This window comes from Lactuca saligna, chromosome 4 (assembly GCF_052625555.1).
Source record: "Lactuca saligna cultivar CGN05327 chromosome 4, ASM5262555v1, whole genome shotgun sequence".
Taxonomy (NCBI): Eukaryota; Viridiplantae; Streptophyta; class Magnoliopsida; order Asterales; family Asteraceae; genus Lactuca; species Lactuca saligna.
Window position 1 is genome coordinate 79,066,714 of NC_136420.1, and position 20,589 is coordinate 79,087,302.

General features: G+C 34.8%; 2 protein-coding genes across 3 annotated transcripts; one reads left to right on the top strand and one right to left on the bottom strand.

Moving 5' to 3' along the window:
• The first annotated feature begins 12,122 nt into the window (after positions 1–12,122).
• LOC145038632 (RPM1-interacting protein 4-like) lies at positions 12,123–15,044 on the top strand. 2 transcript variants are annotated; one of them, XM_078986930.1, is made up of 4 exons: positions 12,123–12,233; positions 12,405–12,845; positions 13,727–13,921; positions 14,886–15,044. In XM_078986930.1, exons 1-4 carry the CDS (start codon positions 12,138–12,140, stop codon positions 14,904–14,906), a joined length of 753 nt encoding a protein of 250 aa, XP_078843056.1. In that variant the 5' UTR covers positions 12,123–12,137; the 3' UTR covers positions 14,907–15,044. The 2 variants fall into 2 exon arrangements, with proteins under 2 accessions (XP_078843056.1, XP_078843057.1); XM_078986931.1 differs by having other exon boundaries at positions 12,172–12,237.
• A 446-nt stretch (positions 15,045–15,490) lies between these two features.
• Positions 15,491–17,884, bottom strand: LOC145042187 (protein SHOU4-like). The gene is made up of 4 exons (XM_078990575.1): positions 16,986–17,884; positions 16,741–16,896; positions 16,266–16,477; positions 15,491–16,060 (listed from the first exon to the last, which is right to left on the bottom strand). Exons 1-4 carry the CDS (start codon positions 17,721–17,723, stop codon positions 15,868–15,870), a joined length of 1,299 nt encoding a protein of 432 aa, XP_078846701.1. The 5' UTR covers positions 17,724–17,884; the 3' UTR covers positions 15,491–15,867.
• Between the last annotated feature and the right edge of the window lie 2,705 nt (positions 17,885–20,589).

Genomic DNA, 20,589 nt, shown 5'->3' on the forward strand with positions numbered 1-20,589 from the left:
TTACCACTAGAGTTTAGTTTATTATTCGTCGAGACTAATTAATAGTCTAGCTATTATTATTATTATATAAGCGTCAAAAAAATACTTATATAACCCATAATAATAGCCCAAGTATTTATTATAAGTTCCTAATAACGTTACTATAATTAAATAAAAGTTATATTAAAAATAGCGTAGGCGTAGCTCACTTACAGCGGGTTTTATAGAAAACCGGGCTTTGCTTGGAGCAGCGTTCCCGAGCCGAAAAGCTCTTCTTCTCAGAGCCTTCGAGCACTCCGGGGCTTCCGCCTCGTGCTAGGGAGGTTCCCTAGGCTTTTCGGGGGATTTCGGGGCTAGAGAGAGGTTCTAGAGAGAGAGAGAGAGTAAAGAGAAGAAAGAATGGGAAAGGTGTGAAGAAAATGAGGGTGGGAGAGGTGGTATTTATAGGGTGAAATGTGGCTGAACTTGGTGCCACATGTCACCATCTGGTGGCAAGCCTTGGGGAGAAAGCAATGGCCAAGATTGTGCCACATCACCCATTTTCGCACAGCACACTTCCGACTTCTAAAATCCGTAACTTTCACATACGACCTCCATTTTTGACGTTCTTTATATCCACGCGTAGGTAATAATAAGATCTACAACTTTCATTTTGACACCGTCAGCTAATTCTCGACCGATCTTAAATTTAACAGTACAAGGAGATTATACTATTAAACGTCTGCGTAAAATTAATAACTTCTACATACGGACTCTGTTTTTGTCTGTCTTTTTACCGTTGATTTCCTATTAATGAGATCTTCAACTCTCATTTATGTTGCGTAAGCCAAAAACCGCTCGAACTAAAATTCGAGTTTCAGGCCGTGCACTGCTAAGCCGAATCTTAGAAAAATCATAACTTCTTCATACGAAGTCAGATTTGGGCGTTCTTTTTATCGATGTTCTTAGTTTAACACATTCTACGACTTTTGTTTAGATTGCTAAGGCTAAAAAGTCTTCTATCGTAAATTCACTATTTACGTCTCCCGGTGTCGTGCCGGTTTAGCCGTAAAACTTCGGCGGGCCATAACTTCTTCGTTATAGCTCGGATTTGGGCATTCTTTATATGTACGGAAACCTTGAGACATATTCTACAACTTTATGTAAAGATATCGGGATTATCTCACACTTTAATTTTGACGCTCATTTTTATTCTTTATTAATTATACATTTATAATTAAATAATAAACACATAAACACACATAATTCACATAATACTCAAATATTTCATATTTATTACTTCAAAAAGAGTTACAATAGTTGACCTAGACTATTACATTGACAAAAATGCTTAGCCCTGAAAACCCGGGCGTTACAACCGCTTCGCAGGGCCATCAGTCTATCTGGACTGCTCTCCGAGTCATCGACACGTCTGGACCACCTCTCAGGGCCTCCAGCCTATCCAGACTGCCCATCAGGCCTTTGGCATGACTAGTATGCCTAACCGGGTCTATAGTCTATCTGGTTTGCCCTGGGTATGTTGGCCTTCAGCACAAAACAGATTTGCCTCAACCCAACCCCCAAATCAAGCAATCATGTACACATCATACGCTAGCGCATATATATATATATATATATATATATATATATATATATATATATATATATATATATATATATATATATATATATATATATAACAATCAAATCGATCTAACAAATCACTAATCATTGCAACATCCTATAGCCAAGATATCGACCTAACCGGTCACTAACATAGCATTATCCTACATAACAGGATACCGACATACCAGGTCACTAAGCATATCACCATCCTATCTCCCAGGATGCAAATCAATAAGCAAATCATGCAATAAGCCTGGATACAAATCTGAAAGTGGTCGGCATTGGTACCTTCGACCCTGTTAGTATAGTGAGGACAACTCACCTCACAAGTAGCTCGGGATGATACATGTCAAACTCCCCAAATACAGCTCCAAACTCAATCACCAACATTCACCAATGATCCACTTTCATAAATTCCCAAATTACTAAAAGACCCCCATAAGTCAAACTGGTCAACCCTTGGTTAAAGTCAAAGTCAATGGTCAATGTCAACAGTCCATGTTGACCCAACTAGTCGAGTGTAGTCCACCGACTCGTCGAGTCCTTCCAGAACTCAAGAAATCGTGAAAACCCTAGTTGACTCGTCGAGTTTCCGGGTAACTCGTCGAGTCGAGGCGGTGTCCAAATGTCGGGAAAACCCTAACTAACTCGTCGAGTCATCTCACTGACTCGCCAAGTCCATGTAGAAACCAAAAATAGCCAATCTTCATATGACTCATCGAGTTGACCATGTAACTCATCAAGTCCCTTCAGTCCATTTCTCATTCAGACGTTTTAAGCTATCCTAAAGCCCTAAATTGTAGATCTAACTTCCTAAGGAAAAGTTACCACGTAAAGTTGTAAACTTTAGGTGCATGAAAGGTCTTAAAGGCCAAAACCAAGCCAATGAAGGAGTTTTAGGTAAGGATAAAGCCATAACTTGCTAAAGACTAGAACTTTATGACTATAAGGGGATAGAGGAGTCCAGATCTAAAGTTATACCTTAAGATCATGCCTAAAACCAGAAATAGCTCCACAACAAACTAGAAATAGCCTTAAACCTTTGCATGAAGAGATCTAGCTAGAGAGAAGTCAAGGTAACGACTTGTTACCTTCAAGATGATGCTAAGATGAAGTAGAAATCAGATCCACAAGATTCTCTTTGCTCCATGCTCCTTAGACTTCAAGCTCTCTTCACAAAATCTACCTTTTAAGCTTCTTAACACACAAAAATGGAGAGTAGATGCGATTAGGGTTTTTTGACCTCAAGGGGGACGGTAAGGGATGCAGATGGAGGCTGATGACCCTTTAAATAGGGTGTAAAACCCTGGAAATTAGGGGTTTCTCATTCAGCTCCTACTCGTCGAGTTGGGGTCCTCCGACTCGTCGAGTAGACCTCGTAAATCACGCAGGCTGACTAATCCCTACATGACGAGTTGGGCCTCCAGCTCATCGAGTAGGCTTCTTTAATTGCATGAAATCCCTAAAATCTCATTCCTGGAAATCGGGATGTTACACCAATCATGGCCTAATATTCTAAATTGGGCCCAATTCCCTTTCATGGGCCTTAATCCAAGATCCAAAAATATTCTAGCCCAAAACACTTCAATTTTGATGGCCTACAAGGCCCAAGGCAACCAAGATCCAACACATCCCATTATCGAGAGCCCACAACCTGAAGCCTAAACTGGACAAGTACATCGGGCGTACTCTGCACGTACACGCATCGTACTCGCTTTAGGGCTTGTACACTACGCGTACCTGCTTGTACACCCAACATACTCCCCCATTTAGTCAGCTCTCAGTTCAAGCTCTTAATCTATTAAGACTTCGCTCCAAAACTTAGATTCAACTTCCTTGAGATGTTTTATCACGTAAAGTTGCTAACTTTACGTGTATTCATGGATTAATTATGCTCTTAAATCTCAAAAGGACTTAATAGATGACTTAATGCATTCATGATACCATAAACAACATAAAGTTTGCACCTTTAAGCTTAAGAAACACATAATATGTCTATATCTAAAAGAATAAGCCCCACAAACGACTTAACTCATCAAACTAACCTAAAAGGGACCAAAAGTATAAAAACCATGACATGAAGAGATCTAAACATACAAAGATAAAGGTTGGGACTTTATACCTCAAAAGTCACCAAAAGATGGAACTAAATCTGGATCTTTAAGCTTTCCTCCAATGAAGGAGTCCGCCAACTTCTTCTTCTATCACTTCAAGGAGCATAAACAACCAAAATCAAGACCAAAGCTCAAGAACACTCAAAGAGGCTATTATGGTTAGAAATTAGGGTTTTAAGGAAATTGAGGCTAGTAAAGAGGCCAACCCTAGGGACTTAAGGACCTTATATAGGGTGTAACATCCTAAAATTAGGGTTTTCTTATCTACTAGTACGCCATGCGTAACCCTTGTACGCCCAGCGTACGAGGCTTCAGACCCGCGATCAACCCCTCCTTAGAACGCTAAGCATACCATGTGGTACGCCCCACGTATTAGCTTCTCATCTAGTACACTAAGCGTACCATGTGGTATGCCCCGCGTACTAACTCCAAGGACCGATAATGCAAAAAAATATCAATATGAAGGGAAAAAGGAACATACTCAATCAAGCATTACAAAAATACTTAAATAAGTGATGTGTATTTGACCAACTTTCATTTGGATAATAAATTAATTACAAAATATTACATAAACCTTTATTCTGAAGTGAGAGAATATTAACACATCAAGTAACATGTTCTTATATTCTTATACTCTTGGTTTTTTATTTATGTTTTTCTCTTGACCTTTACTATGCTTATATAATAGGGTTCCATAACTTATATAGAGGTTAAGAAAGGTTCCTAATCATAAAATGAACTAAAGGAAGTTGGAGACCTTCACAAGATCATTTTAGTCATTTTGTAATCATATAATTTTTCAGTTAGGTATTAACTAAAAAGCTTCTTAAATATTTGAAGTGAGGGAATATTGAGAGTACATTTCCCTATCACTACATTTGATAAATGTTTTGGTATAATGATATACTTTAGCACTCTTGCTTTCTATATGATTATTATATATATGTTGATGCATTCATGAAATATATTTTGAAGGTTTTTTCACTTGGGGAATGGTTATTTGGTTTGAAAACTTGTTTAAGCATCCTATATATGCATTTCAATTAGGATATGTTGACTTGAGTGTTTCCCATACACTTTTAATATTTAACTTCCATTTCGTCTACAAGAGACATTTAAGATATAAATGCTTAGTGAATGGGACTTGTAAACCCATTTCATGGACTCATATGTGATGATCACATGTTTTGAAAATGTTGGTATACGATACTGAGCCTTTAAACAAGTTTTAGGTGTAATGCTACTTTATGCCATGGGATAATCGAGACCCTATAACTAAAGAGACTTATTTTGGTTGGTGTAACACCCCAATTTTCAAATATCGTTTAAATAAAAAATAATTGTTCTAACATCACCCAAGATCCATTCTGAACTTACTTAGTGACTAAACTACAACGAAAGCAAAATAAAATAAAATAAAGTCTTCAACCAAAGAGCTTCAGGTGTTACGTCCTTGCGGAACTCCTTTGTTGTCTTGTTGATCAATCCATCTCCCTAACTTTCTTATTGCCACTTGTTAAATAGTTTCCTAGGTTGTGCACATTTAAAGTTTCTAAATGGGTAAGCCTAGGGACTCATGGTTTCGTGTTGCAAATACATGTTCATCACTTAAAAAACAAAATTTGTTTATCATATAGTTTCAATAAATCATACAAAAAACATATAATACAGGACTTGAAATGTGTACTCGAACGTACATGAAGTTAGTGTCTCACAAAACCGTGGTATAAAAACAGATCTACGTGTTAAAATGTTACGTTTGTTCTTGTATACGAAAGTGACTTCTTGAAATTCATGTTTCTAGTACATAAGAGTTAGAAATTTGTTCGTAAAACTATACCTATTATAGTTTTCTAAAAGTGTGTCTCGTTTGTTTAGGAATACCAAGAAAAGGAATCATTTGTTATGAAAGCATAGATTTTCGGTGCAGAGTCTAAGAATGATAAGTATAATCTAAGAAGGTTTAGTTTATACATGCATTTCAACAAATTTATATTTCAAAAGATAGAATGCTATTTTAACATCTGTTTTATATATATATATATATATATATATATATATATATGAAAGTTCCTTAAAAGTTTGTAAATTTCATGTGATTTGGATATATAAAAGCATATAAAAGAATTTATAGAACCTTTAAAAGGTAAATTAAGGGGTATGAACTCACTTGAAAGTTTTGAGATAGCGAGATGGAAAACCGGGCAGAGTTTCATCTCGGGAAACGGATTTTTCTCGGGATTCTCGGAAGTAAAATCGACCCTCGGGACTTGAGCAAAAAGACCAGAGCTTCGGGTTTGAACGGGCACGGAAAACGAGGCAATATCGTGAAAGAAAGGAGAGAAATGAGCATTTTTCTCGGAAGCCCTCGCATGCTATTTATAGGGGGGCCTGAGAAGCCTCGTACGCTCGTACACAGCGCATACGCGTACGTCATGCATGACCGAAGCCTCGACTGCCTTGGCTTCGGATAGGACGGATCAGTCTGTCGGGTCGGATGGGACGGCGGGTCGGACGGGCGACGTGGACGATTCGAGGCCAAGTCCCTCGTGTACACAGGGCGTACAGGAGTACGCAGCGCGTACCTCGGATGAGGACGCTGACTCCTCTTCGGATTATGCTTGAATTTTGAATTAAATAAATATATAATTTATTTAATAAACTTCAAAAATTCATATCTTCTTCATACGAACTCCGTTTTCGATGGTTTTTATATCCACGTGTAGGTGAGACTACACTCTACAACTTTCGTTTAGATTCCGTTGGCAAATTCCGAAATTAATTTTATTATTTATTTATTAAAATGACGTGATTAAGGAATTTCTTTTAAAAATTCATAACTTCTTTATCTGACGTCGGTTTTTGCCAGACTTTTTACCGTTGAAATACCATTGTCGAGACCTTCGATTCTTGTTTAGGTCATTCCGGCCAAATATCGCTCGATCTCCGATTTGAGTTTTTAGCTGTCTGTTGCTAAGCTGAACTTTGAAAAATCATAACTTCAATATACGAAGTCGGATTTGAGCGTTCTTTTTACGTACGGTCATGGTTTAATGATATTTAAACATAGAAGAATTTAAATAGAAACTTTTTGGATATTTTATTATCAAAGTTAATTTTATTAACTCAAAAATGTTTACAATATTTGACCTATTAGGCCATTACAAAGAGTTGAAATATCGGGTTGTCACAATCACAAGGGCTGAATTTGTATTTATTCTTAAAATATAAAAGCTGGCAATGAGAATCGATCATAACCTCTACCAATAAAATAAATATTTTAATATTATATTTGCATTCTTATGTTTTTAACACATGTAGGTTTTTAACCCATTCAAAGGAATGCACTCCTAAAGCTATCTTGTTAATCCGAATTTATTTTTCATTTTCTGCCATTTTTAAGTATATAAGAGCTTTGATTTTTACAAGAAGAACTACCAAATAAAAATATAATATACTCAGCGACTGTCTCTACTACTTACTATTATGTTTTCACATTCAATTAACAAAAAAATCTCAAACCAGATTATTTCAGAAAATATAACCAAATATTTATACACCCAAATTTCATCGATTATTAGCCGAACAGAGAAATGAGACGGAACCAAGACACGTAATGCGAACTACTAACCCTAACTAAGTGATTATATTGTGCTTTAATTGAAGAACATACCTCAATTTCTTGAAAAAAATACCAAAAATCTTCACAGCCTTCTTCCTCCGATTTCTTACTCGAATCTTCGCATCTTTTCGCAATTCTAGTGGGCATTCCACTTGGTTTCTCGAGCCCTTTATAATGCACATGTTTGTAGCCGTTATAACCCCTTCACATGCACGAATTTATGTTGCTAATCAAGGTGACGGTTTTAGGGTTTAATCTTCATTATTTTTCCTAATTAAACTTAATTACACCTAGTTATAATTCTCTAAAAAACTAATATAATAAGTTAATTATGATATATACCATTCATTTCTTTTTGGGTTATCACAGTTGGATTTAGAAATAATTAGTTTTAATGCATCTTATCATCGTATACTTATAGATACAAATGGTTTTGAAATGTTTTTTTGGTAGTTTGACTTTGGAATTTGATTATTGTCAACTATCCAATTCTATTTTGTAGTCTAATTTGTAAGAAATTTTAGGGTTTATGGTGGAGATTTGGATACCAACTTGGATCGTGAGAGCGCTTTCCGAATTGATATTTCTACCCTATGTCTGGGTCACAAGAGATTCAGCCTAGGATAATCCAAGTGGACACTTACAATTCTAGGCACAGAAATCATAATCCAATTTGCTAGAAAGATTCTATGAAAGTTTGAAGCAAACGAGAGCTAAATTTCGTAACCCTCTGCTGCCCCTATATCCCGCCAAAGGGGCGCTGCCCCTTTGGAATCCCCGGATTGGGCGTTGCCCCTAGACCCCCAACTAGTCGTCGAACCGGCTTCTAATTCGATCTTATACATGTGTGCACTCCGCACAACCTCGTACATATATTAACATACAAATTATGAAACCCCTTAGCTCACATATCAGTTCCGGTTACTTAAAATGACATGGTAACACTAAAATCACCAACATAACTCTAGTTTACTCACTAGGTTTTCCAAATCTAAGGTTACTATTTTGAAATGTACTTAGAGTGGCAAATGGGAGCTTTGGATAGTAAAAATAGTTGGGATATATAGAAGTCCATGTATTTGTAGTGATTATCCTTGGACTATTGTTTTGCTATAATCGTACACCTTCATATATTAAATTTTCAAACTTAAATTCTAAAACTAAAGTTTTAGAATCCAAATTCAGCAATACTTCTTTTGAATTACTAAATGTTTTTGAAAAGATAACCTAATTACTTCTAACCCATACCATGGGTGTTTCAATATCCAACCCAAAAAACTTTTTAACCCTATGTCTTCTTGAAAGGTATCCATCTTTAACCCATAAAAGTTGTTCGACAATTAGAATCGATGTCCCACATGAGATGAAACCTAGAAATCTATAAATGAGGATTGAGATTTTCTATTAACATTTAAACAAAACTTATATTTAGATGAAACCCAATAGTTCGAAAACAAGGATGAAGATTTTCCCATCTATTTACTTTTATTCAATTTTGAGTGTATAGATAGGGAAACCAGAAGTTCAACCGCCGCTTCCGACCATATTTGATGGTTGTTGGTCTTTAAGTATCCTTCTCTCTAATACCCTATATAATAAGGTGAACTAGAATTGTTATTATGTTTACTTGAAATCAAAGCATTACATTTAAATGTTTAAATACATATATAAAACCTAATTGAATTAAAACTAAGCAACTTAAAAAGGAAATGATTTTGTAAGAGTTTAAATAAGGATTATGATGTGAAAGCTTAGTGCCCAAGCATCCATCTCAACAAAGTGGAGTATTAGACTAGCAACATATGCATACAAACACATGATTTTTTTATGAACAATATCAAACCTGAGATGGAGTAAGGTTCCACAATTACCAAAGAACATATTCCAAGGTAATTCGACATATAAGCTTCGATGGCCAGAGTACATTGGAGACAATGATCAAAGGAGGCAAGGTTGGGCATCGATTTAGTTATCGGGAATTGAAAATGAGGGATAGGGAGGAAAATAAAAATGATGGTCAATCATTTTGTTTAAGCAAATATTTATAATCGTGTTTATTTTTGTTTGCAATTTTATGAAGATAAATATTAGTGAGAGACTCGGCGATGCATATTGACATACTAGTTGTGAGAATCATGTATTATATGGGTTAATTTTTCAAAAATAAATAAATGTCAAAAAATTTAAGAACTTTAAATTTATAAGAAAATAAGAAAAATAATGAATTATTATAATAACAATGTTTTTTATCTTTTAAATTTAAATAAATAAAAGAAACTAATGGGCTTTAATTTTTAAAAATTAAAGAAAAAACATCATAAATGGTCCCTGTGATTTCCCAAAATCTGAAGTTTAGTCCCCATGGTTTAAAAACCTCATAGATGGTCCCTGTGTTTTCAAAACTTTTGACGATTGGTCCTTATTGCTAACTCCGTTAAGTTTTGTCTGTTAACTCAAGGGTATTTTCGTCATTTCACTACCACAGGGACCATTTATGATGATTTCTCTTATTTCATAAAAAAAAGAAATAATATACAAAAGTGTCATCTCTCTCTCTCTCTCTCTCTTTCTCTCTCTAGTTTTCTTCTTCATTTAGAACCACACAAACACCCCCCATCCTTGCTGTTGCTATCCCCATTTCTTCTTCATTAGACTGCCAAGACTCACCCACCAGAGGTGGGTGGTCCTCCGATCGCCTGAAAACGCGAACATGAGAGAGAGGAGGTTGGGGGCTAGGGGAAAATTGAGGAACACAATCCAGTTTCAACGTTTTCGATGAAATGGAGAAGAACAACAATTAGATGCAGATTGAATCATATTTCAATTAGGAATACACTAAAGAACTCAGTCTACAAAAATCCTTTCGTCTTCTTCAAATGGGATTTACAAACATAGAGCTTCAAACATGCAAAATCAAATCTATTCTCTCCATCGAGCAACCCCCAGAACCAGTCGATTATCTCTTGACCTCTGCCTCGCTCTCTCTCTTCCTCCTGTAGCTTGAGTGATATGCCTCTCACTGGACCCTTCTGTATACGCTTCATTAGATGAGTTGAGAATCCAACGATCTTGTTACGGAGGCGCTTTGACGGATGATGCGAACTTCTTCCTAGATGTTCTTGTTATTGTGTGGAAATCCAAGGTCATTTTGGAGTAGTACCGCTCAATTACAAGGCGAGAGGATTTCTCGGTAGAGAGGAGGCAGCGTCTGCTGCTTTTTGCTTGGAGGGATAACGAGAAGGAGAGGTTTGGGTTTGTAAATGGGAATTAGGGTTTTTTAAACCTATCACAATAGATTTTTAACATCAATCGCAATCGGTTTTCCAAGCAAAATACACCCGATTATGAACTGTGCGACGAGAGAGAGAGAGAGAGAGAGAGAGAGAGAGAGAGAGAGAGGGAAAGAGAGAAAGGGGGAGAGACCTTTTTTATTTCATTTTTTTCTTTTTTTTTAAAACAAGTGCAAACATCATAAATAGTCCCTATGGCAGTGAAATGACAAAAATACCCTTTAGTTAACGGACAAACTTAACAGAGTTAGCAATAAGGACCAATCGTCAAAAGTTTTGAAAACACGGGGACCATCTATGAGGTTTTTAAACCATGGGGACTAAACTTCAGATTTTGGAAAATCACAGGGACCATTTATGATGTTTTTTCAAAATTAAATTAAAAGATAACTTCATTAATGAAATTGATATTTATTTATTACTATATTTTTTGTAATTATTATATTAAAATATTATGTGTACTTTAATAAAATAGAAAAATTTATAAAATAACATGTGGAAAAAAAATTCAAAATAACCACAAAATGATATTTAGCAAATTGAATGAGATTGTGACAAATGATTTAAAAAAAAAAAAAAAAAAAAAAAAAAAAAAAAAAAAAAAACACTTATTAGAGATTATTGGAATTAGAGTGAATATGTGTCAAAAATACCACGGATTTACAAGAAAAACCGATTTGTTACTAGTCTTTTTGCTAATTATAAATGCTAAGTTAGGTATATACCAAAGAGAGTTTTTTAGTATTGTATAAGATATCACAAATAGTTTTTTCTGTCCAAAATTATTTATTTCTGTAACTTGGTAGTATTTTCCTTGCATTTTAGTAACTATAACAATATACTTGCGGTTAAAAGTTAAAACCATCTATCGTGGTTAAGTTCTCGACTATTCTTCTTGCAAGCCATCACGCCATGTGTTTTTTCTTTCATTTTAACACTATGATTCAGTTTTTAACCAAAAAAAAAAAAACATTTACGTAGATTTTATAAGCAAAAGGAATACTAATGAGATCATTAGTACAATTAATATGAACAAAGAAGAATAACTTTGATATAGTCGGAGACAAAAAGAAAGACAAATGTGCAATACTACTAAAAAAGCAAAAACGTTATTCTTACAAATCTCATTATAAATGAATCATTATGTGTATTAAAATAACTAAATTATGAGAGTTAACAACTGTAGATAGTTTTTAATTGTTTTCTTCATCGAAAATTAGAGGATAGTGATCAAATTCTATTCTTGTTAAAAAAATTATTCGGTTTATTGAATAATGTAACATACAATTTAGACTACAAAAATTTATATTATAAATCATATTCGAGTGGATCGATATACATGTCTTATTTTACTACAAATATAATAATCAGTCTGTAATAAAGTTTATTAACGTAGTGTCAAAAATTAAAGAATTTTTTTTGTCTTGAACTTTCGAAACATTGTAGTTATCAAAATATTGTCTAGAACCACCCCTCCAAGTCCTTGGATTTTTTCCTGCAGGCCGAAAATTAATATAAATTTTCAAAATGGTCCCACACGCAATAACAAAAGCAAGAGTTCTTCACTCTGTCATCATTTCCTTTTTCTCATTCTTCTTTCAATTTTCAACCAGAACCAATCATGTCTGTAAGTTATTTCTTATCACTTTGATTTTGTTCATTTATTAGCTTCTAATCAATAATAATCTTGATTTTCTTTATTTATAAGCTTCCGCTACTATCTTCATAATTTACCGTTTGAAATACTTACAAATCAAAATCAATTAATTATAACTATTCAATTATTTATGGCAGCAACAACAACGCTCGCATATCCCGAAGTTTGGGAGTTGGGATGCTGACAATGTCCCTTACACAGCCTACTTTGACAACGCACGAAAAGATAAAGGTTCTGGTGTCATGATAAACCCTAACGACCCAGAGGAAAACCCTGAAGCTTTTATGGCTTATGGAGGCGATAACGATGATGTCAGCAACGATGATATTGTTTTTGCAGATAAAAACATGAAATTTGGAGGCAAGAAAAGTACAACCTCATCAAAAGTAAGTAGTGAAAGGAGTTCGATCTCAGATTTATCAAGTAAGCAACAAAGTTACAAATCAGATCGAAAAAAGAGCTCAAACACAAACACAAGAGAAATGACAAGTAATTTTGCACCACCTTCACCTTCACCTTCACCTTCGTCCGCACCCAATAGACCAAGATATGGATATAATCCAGCCGATGATATTGTGGTATGTGAAATTTTGTTCTTTATTTATGTTGAGCCAATTTAGGCAATTTCAAACTTTTAAAACACATAAACCATAAAGTAAGGCTTATTCTATACGTACTCCCCTCCTAATTATTTGGTGTATCTCATCCCGTATGTAGGGATTTTTTTTTTATGTGAATGATGAATACACATAATAACATTTTAAATTAAATATACAGAGTACATGGTTCCATGTCAATTGTTGATTCTAACTTTTAATATTCAATAATAAAATAGCATATGTTTTATTATTATACTGTTTATTTTATTAAAGCATAACACTTATGTGTAATTAACTACTATTTCATTATAAACAAAGACGATACTTAATGACTTAAATGATGATTCTTGATATTTAAGCATTTCAAAATGAAGTTGTCTACCTTCGAATTCCACATACTTTAATCGTGTGATGATAAAAAAAAAAATAAAAAAAAAAAAAAAAAAAAACTAATATTTTATTATAATAATTTTCTATATTATGATAACATGCTAGAATAAAAATAACAATTTTAAATGCATGCTAAAAATTTCAAAAATCATATCCAATATTGAACTTATGTTCAAACTCCCAACACAAATTCTGTACTACCATATTTTGCTTGGATTAAATTCTAATTTTTTGTTAGACATTTAACAATTTATGTACAAACTCAAGTTTGACGTTGTAATATTAAATATATAACATCAATTTCGGTGCATCACTCTTTCATCAACACCTATTTTATAAGTTGCAAGTGTAATCGAAGAAGATTTAATACTATTTTTGTGTTTTGGAATGTGTGTGGTTCACATGTTCTCATAATCTTGAAAGTACATGTACCTAATGCATTAAAAGTTGTAAATTTTACATTATGACAGTCACATAGATCAGCATCGGTCCCAATGTTTGGGGCATGGGATGAAAAGGACCCAAGATCTGGAGATGGTTTTACAGTTATCTTTCAGAAAGTCAAAGAGGAAAAACACATTGCAGCCACCAAATTCCCACCAATCCCTCAACAGGATAATCCCGATATCCCCAAAAATCCTACAAAAGATAGCAAAAGAATCAAGGTATGTATCTTTTTGATCACATGAAATACAAACCTTTATGGGTGCGTTTAGTTGTGAAAAAATTTCTAGTGTCTATGAAAATTTTCCAAGAAAAAATGAAATTTTGAAAACGCGTTTAGTTCGTTTAGTTTTTCAAAGTTTTCTAAAAAAATGAAAATTTTCAGTCTTTCAAATTGTATGTAAGTTAGAAAAGTGAGTTTTACAGTTTTTCAAAGTTTTCTAAATTTCTAAGATGGAAAATAAAAATTCCACCGTTTCCAACCAAACGCGTTTTTATTAAAAACTGAAAATGAAAATTTAACTCTATTTTCTAAAAAAAAATTCTTAGGAAATAAAAACAGTTTTGCACACCCAAACGCACCCTATATTTTCTAATTTTGTTAAATTAATATAATTTACTCATTTGTCTCCAACAAGACTTTAGCAATTAACTTTTGACTGAGAGACACGTTTTCACTAACACCTGATATTGTTGGATTATACGTCATTTGGTTTGTTGATCTAAATGGAACAAGAAAAGATTACGTATCATTTGTAATTTCCAAAAACAATAATTGTTATTCCCGATAATTGTTATTATTTTGTCAGAAACTATAATTATTATAATCTCTAGAATTTGTAACAGCGTCCATATAAGTCCTATAATCTCAGATGAGTAATGTTATGATCTTTTTTAATACATCAATTCTAACCTACTCTTATATATAACTTTAATAATTTCTAGAATTTGTAACAACGTCTACATAAGTCTCATAATCTCAATGTGTAATGTTATGATTTTTTTAATACAACAATTCTAATCTACTCTTTGCAACCGGTTTTTCTGGTTTATCCGCTTACAAATCCTTAATTTATAAATTTCAAAAAATAATTAGTTTTAATGGACACAAAATAAAATAGCATGATGATTATTATTACTTTGAAGAAGTATTTAACGTTTGTATCTGATATTATCATTATGCAGAAATGGTGCTGTCTGTATTAAAAAGAGAAGGGACTGCAGCTCCACATTGGTTTTTTAAGAATGTATGCATAATTTATTGTTAAATCAATTATGTTGTCAAACTATTATTATTATGATTATCCGGCGTTAAATTTTATTGATTTATATTTGTGATTTCAACCCTCCTAGGGACAAAATCCATATGTTTCATTATTTTTTATTTAGAGTCCTTAAAACTTAGTTACATTCCACAAATATCTAAGTTAACAACTCAGCAATTAATGTTACATAAAAGGATATTTAGAATATTCCGTGATACATACTCATTAATCCCAAAGATATTTAAAAATTACAATATAAATATCTATGTTAACAACTCAGCAGCTAATTTATAAAAAAAAAATGACCATTATACCTTCTATCTTCAAACAAATTTAATGTTACATAATAGGATATTTAGAATATTCCGTGATACATTCTCATTAATCCCAAAGATATTTATAGATTACAATATAATGTATAGCTAACAATATAACTCAAGTCGCGATGGTTTTTTAGTTCAATTTTAATATAGGTACGGATTTTTGCATGTTTCAAGAAACCGGTGGAGTTTGATATAATTGAAGTTTACTAAACTAAAAGTAAAATTGTTTATTCTCAACTTTAAATCATTTTATTACAATTAATCATCATACTACTGTCACCCACTTCCATGTTAAAGCATATGTAACTTCTGGGGACTATTTTGCAAGAAATGCATTGAGAAACTTGTACCGTACAACTTCCAATGCAGCAATAACCCTAATCTACCACAACTTAAGCCAACATGTACAAGGAAATACCCAAACTACCCTTGCACTCATCACAAACAACCCTAAAATTCACCAAGCCACCAAGGCTCCATCTGCAACTTCTATACATAAATAGTCTGCAAAGCTATGGTGGGGTCGCTACCTGAGCCGAGGGGAGGGCATTACGGTAATTTCGATCATAAAGCAATAATTTACACAGGTATCACATCAGCGTTTTGACTTTCGTCACAAGTCAACACAAGGCCTTCAACATAAGTGGGAAGAAGCCCGCATGCCCACTGGCAGCCCGTGGACATGGGCTCGGTTGGTGGAACGATCATGACCACGTTATCATGTCGCCGCACCACACCCATCACACTCACTGTACTCCCTTCTTTGATGTACCTGCGTCATATAGAAAGACAATATCAGGACAGGACAAAACAGAACAGGTTGTCCTGCGTTGCATTTGTTACAAGGGACACATGACAGAACAAGTTGTACTTCGTTGCATTTGTTACAAGGTACATGAGGAAGAAGAGGGCAAAAATTGAAATCAAGAGTCAATGATGAAGGGCAAAAATGTAATTTTATGAAAGAAGTGGATTACCCTTCTTTGAGACGCATAACACGGTCATCACTCGAGAGGCTACGGTCGGCAAGCCAACTAAGAAAATTTGGAGATAGTTCTCGGTTTTGTTTGGTAATATCAACAACCGTAGTTTCTTTGACAAAAGGAGCCACTTTAGCTCCGTATCCAGCTTTCACAAGAGCCCTTAACCCCGATTGAAAATCCGATATGTAAAAATCACCTACGTATTTCTGTTAACAAAAATGGTTGCCGTTAAAATACAATAAATAGCAACATACTTTCATTCATTTGTTTACTATAGCATTGTGTTTTCATAAATTTGCACATTTATAGCAATGTCATCCGAATACAAAGCAATTTTCAGTGTTTTGATTGGATAGATTTTTTTTTTACAAGAGAAGATTGGATAGGTTTAATGTTCTAATTTTGTAGATTTTCAAAAAAATATAAGAAGAAAGTTGAAAGTATAATGCTGTAATAAAGAGAAATGAACCTCGGAATTACTACACCCCCAAGAGAAGCAACGGTGCTTAGCATTCGCGGATGCCCCTCCCCATCCTTTGTATTCATACAACTCTGTGGAAACATATACACACCTTGATACCTTTTGAAAAGATGATTCAAGAGGAATGCTACCACATGTCACAATCTACGTTCAATTATTAAATCCGCTAATTAATATATAATACTTATATAAGAAAAAACAATACATATGTAATGTAGATAGAATAGAATTACCCCTGTGACCTTGACGAATTCACCATCAATGGCGCCTCTAAGCTCAGCATTGGGATATTTTCGTAAATAAGCTAACAATCCTCTCTTCTTCCAAGCGCAATTCCACAGTATGATTATCATAGCCGGAACTAAAACCGCCGCCGCCGCCACCATAATCACCGGCTTCTTCAACGCCACCGTTAAAAACGCCCCCACCATCAAACCCATGAGTACCATCACCAACAACACCCACATTAACTTTCTTGACACCCTAAACCCTAGCCTCACATCATCATACCCTAACGTCGTAACAGACGACCCGTAAACAGTCTTCCCTGTGGAAATCACGGACGCTGAGGGGTCCAGCTGACCGGACCTTCTTCCGGCGCTCAATCCAAGCTGCCCGGATGTGATCAAACCAGTTGGTTGAAGCGCGACCATCGGGCCAGAACCAGACCCGGACCCGGAACCTCGCTTAGGAATGGGACCGGAGCCGGAATTGGGTCCGGATCTGAAGGAACCGCTTGTCAGTTGAGAAGAAGATGAAGCCCGGTGAGGTTTAAGCAGCGATGGTACTTGTTGGTGGTCTGAAACTTGTATGTCGAACATTTTCCCAAGCTCGCCGGATTTTTTGACATCGCCGCCGGTGTAGGGTATGGCTCGTGACCCAGTTGAGGGTTGGCGTTCTTTGAGCTGCTCGGGTCGACCCGATACGTATAGTCCATTGCTGAGCTGGTGTGATGGGATTCTGCTCCCCATTTTCGAAATCCCGCAAGGAGATAACGAGAAAGAGGGGTAAAGTGTGTGAGATTGCAGAAAGATAAGAGATTCTGTGTGCGAAAATTGAAGAAAGAGTGAAGTTGCAGGGAGAGAGAAAGTGAAGTGGCAGAGAGAGAATGCGAATATCGTGGTGATGGAGTTTGATAGCAACAAGATATTTGTACTGTACAAGTGAATGATGCATGTGAAAGATTATTCCTGTTGGAAAAGCGTGTTTTAGGCGAAAATGAGGAAAAATTGATGGGTTTTTGTGATAATGACACGTTGCACTTTTTCTCTGTACGTTGCCCGTATGTGCTTTTTTTTTTTTTTTCCTTTTCTTTTCTTTTTTTGGTAACCGTTAACTTGTTTTTGTTTTGGTTTACAAATTTTATATTAATTTTTTTAGTACTAATGTTTTAAAAGTGCTATTTTTTCTAATTTAATGTAATATTTTTGTATGACTTAGTTGACATAAATAATTAAGAATGGTTCAATTAAGAAGGCTTAACCGGCTAACAATAGGTTAATCCTTATTGTGTCGTCGGTTATCAATTTTTTTTTTTTTTTGAAGTTGCAACTTATACATATATAGATTATATTTTGTAATTTATGACACCACACATTATTAGATGCTAAAATAAGGGTTTTGAAATATTTTCTCTAGGATGAGTCAGTTCTTTGTATCACTTTCATTCAATAGGAGCTTTGATGTTGTTTTAGGAGCACTTGATCGTTTGTTGGATGTCATCATTGTCGATAATCGTACAGTGCAACTTTGAAGGTTTATCATGACTGTATGATGGAGATTTTCAGAGTGAGATTCCTGATTGATTGTATTCCTATTCCTATGGGAAGGTCAATGTGATTGTGGGCATAGATTGGTTGAGTTGTTTTAAACCTCTGATTGATTGTGAATGGCAGTTGGTGGCAGTTTGAACTCTAAGTGGGGGAGAGTTAATCATCCACAGTGTGGGTGTCATAGCTAGATCGACTTTCTATTCTTTCGCAAGGGCTATGAGATATTTACGACATGGTTGCTCGGGATATCTTGCTTATGTTGTTGACAATGAAGAGGGGAAGAAGAAGTCGGTTTTCGATGTGCCTGTATTTTGTGAGTTTCCATACGCCTTCCTTGAGGATTTTTCAGGTGCGCCTTCGAAGAGGTAGGTTGATTTCAGGATCGATTTTATTATGGATACGACTCTGATAGACAAGGCGCCACATCGTCTTGCACCTTTAGGGATGCATGAGTTATCCACTCGGTTTCAAGAGTTTTTAGATATGGAGTTCATTAGGTTGAGTAGTTCGCCTTAGGGTGCACCGGTTTTATTTGTCAATAAGAAAGAAGGTTCGCACATGACGTGCATAGACTACAAGGAGCTTAATAAGCTCACAATGAAAAATCGTTACCCGTTACCGAGGATCGACAATTTATTTGATCAACTTTAGGGTGCATCTTGGTTTTCTAAGATTGATTTGAGGTCAGGTTACCATCAGATGGGGGTCAGGGATAAGGATGTTGTCACACCCCCAAACCAAGGATGGCGGAAACGTCCGGGGGTGGAGGACTTCATGTAGAGTATCACAACAATGAGTATAATAGTGCTCAAAGTAATACAACCAACACAAATATAATTGAAAACGTTACATCAAAGCACATGTTTACATGATTCACATCAATTACATTATAATACAAAATGAACTGTTTGACGATTTATCGTCCCATCCTCAAAACGTCGTTGATTTCCTGTTTTCACTGAATTCCTGAGAATACAAGTAGTTTTGAAAAGTGTCAACACAAAGGTTGGTGAGTTCATAAGAGATTTCGTTAGAAAAGTAAATCGTTTTCCTTGTAAAAGCGTTAGAATATGTATCCAGAAAATCCGATATTTTCTTTAAAATTTGTGTAATGTAGTCTTATGACTGAAGACCAAAATGTACAATTAACCTTTCTTATTAATAGAAAATGTTATGTGCTTAAATGGACATGGACGCGTTTGAATTAAATGAAATTTCTGTATGTTCTCATGTTCGTTAATACTTTATATATATGTAGTCCTAAATTAGAGGACCGAAAAAAATAACAAGTATTGACCATACTTAAAAGTATAAATGTGGTTTCAAATGATGTGTAGTCGTAACTACCAAAACCAAAAGTGTACAGTAATATCTGTACTCATAGAGATAAAAAGTGATTTTAAATCGACATAAAACTCATTTAGGCTTTAAAAATAAAATCCCGTAAACTTATGGATTGTTATATCCCTATGTGAGTCGCTATAATCATACTATGACTATGTGAACCTGCCACGACGTTCTCAGGCGTCGCGAAAAATAAAATGACATTTGTCACCCGTAGAGCTGCAGGTCCCACTGTAGCTAGCAGCAAGGTGTGGGGTGTCAAACCCAATATAGATCTATATACAAGTATCACGTTCTCCCTCAAGGAGATTCTGATTATAACTACCAGGAATTATATCCCGCACTCGGACGTACGGGGAGAAAGAGAGAGAGAGAGAGAGAGAGAGAGAGAGAGAGAGTCACACAATATAGGTTAACAAGTTTATGTGAAATGTGTGTGAATATAAATCTTTCTTGTATGAATGTACCCTTTTTGTACGAGTGTGTTGAGTGATGTATCATAAACTATACCTATTATAGTTTATCTAAAATGTAGGTAATATGTCTGAACTCTTTTATGGAAATGTATTAGTGATATGAATTTATCAAACTATACTTTTTATAGTTTAATATACGTGTTCTAAAATGAATGAATAATATTTATTATGAACTACTTAGTTTCAGTTCATGATGACAAACTAACAAGGAAACACATTCAATAATTAGAACTTATGATTATACA

What these genes read in the sequence shown, in the direction of transcription:
- LOC145038632 (XM_078986930.1), top strand. Translation starts at nt 12,138, where the DNA reads ATGGTCCCACACGCAATAACAAAAGCAAGAGTTCTTCACTCTGTCATC. An exon ending in TTTCAACCAGAACCAATCAT is followed by an intron (nt 12,234 to 12,404) that starts GTCTGTAAGTTA and finishes TATTTATGGCAG; the next exon opens with CAACAACAACGCTCGCATAT. An exon ending in ATCCAGCCGATGATATTGTG is followed by an intron (nt 12,846 to 13,726) that starts GTATGTGAAATT and finishes ACATTATGACAG; the next exon opens with TCACATAGATCAGCATCGGT.
- LOC145042187 (XM_078990575.1), bottom strand. Translation starts at nt 17,723, where the DNA reads ATGGGGAGCAGAATCCCATCACACCAGCTCAGCAATGGACTATACGTA. An exon ending in AATTCGTCAAGGTCACAGGG is followed by an intron (nt 16,897 to 16,985) that starts GTAATTCTATTC and finishes AATTGAACGTAG; the next exon opens with ATTGTGACATGTGGTAGCAT. An exon ending in GGGGGTGTAGTAATTCCGAG is followed by an intron (nt 16,478 to 16,740) that starts GTTCATTTCTCT and finishes TTTTGTTAACAG; the next exon opens with AAATACGTAGGTGATTTTTA.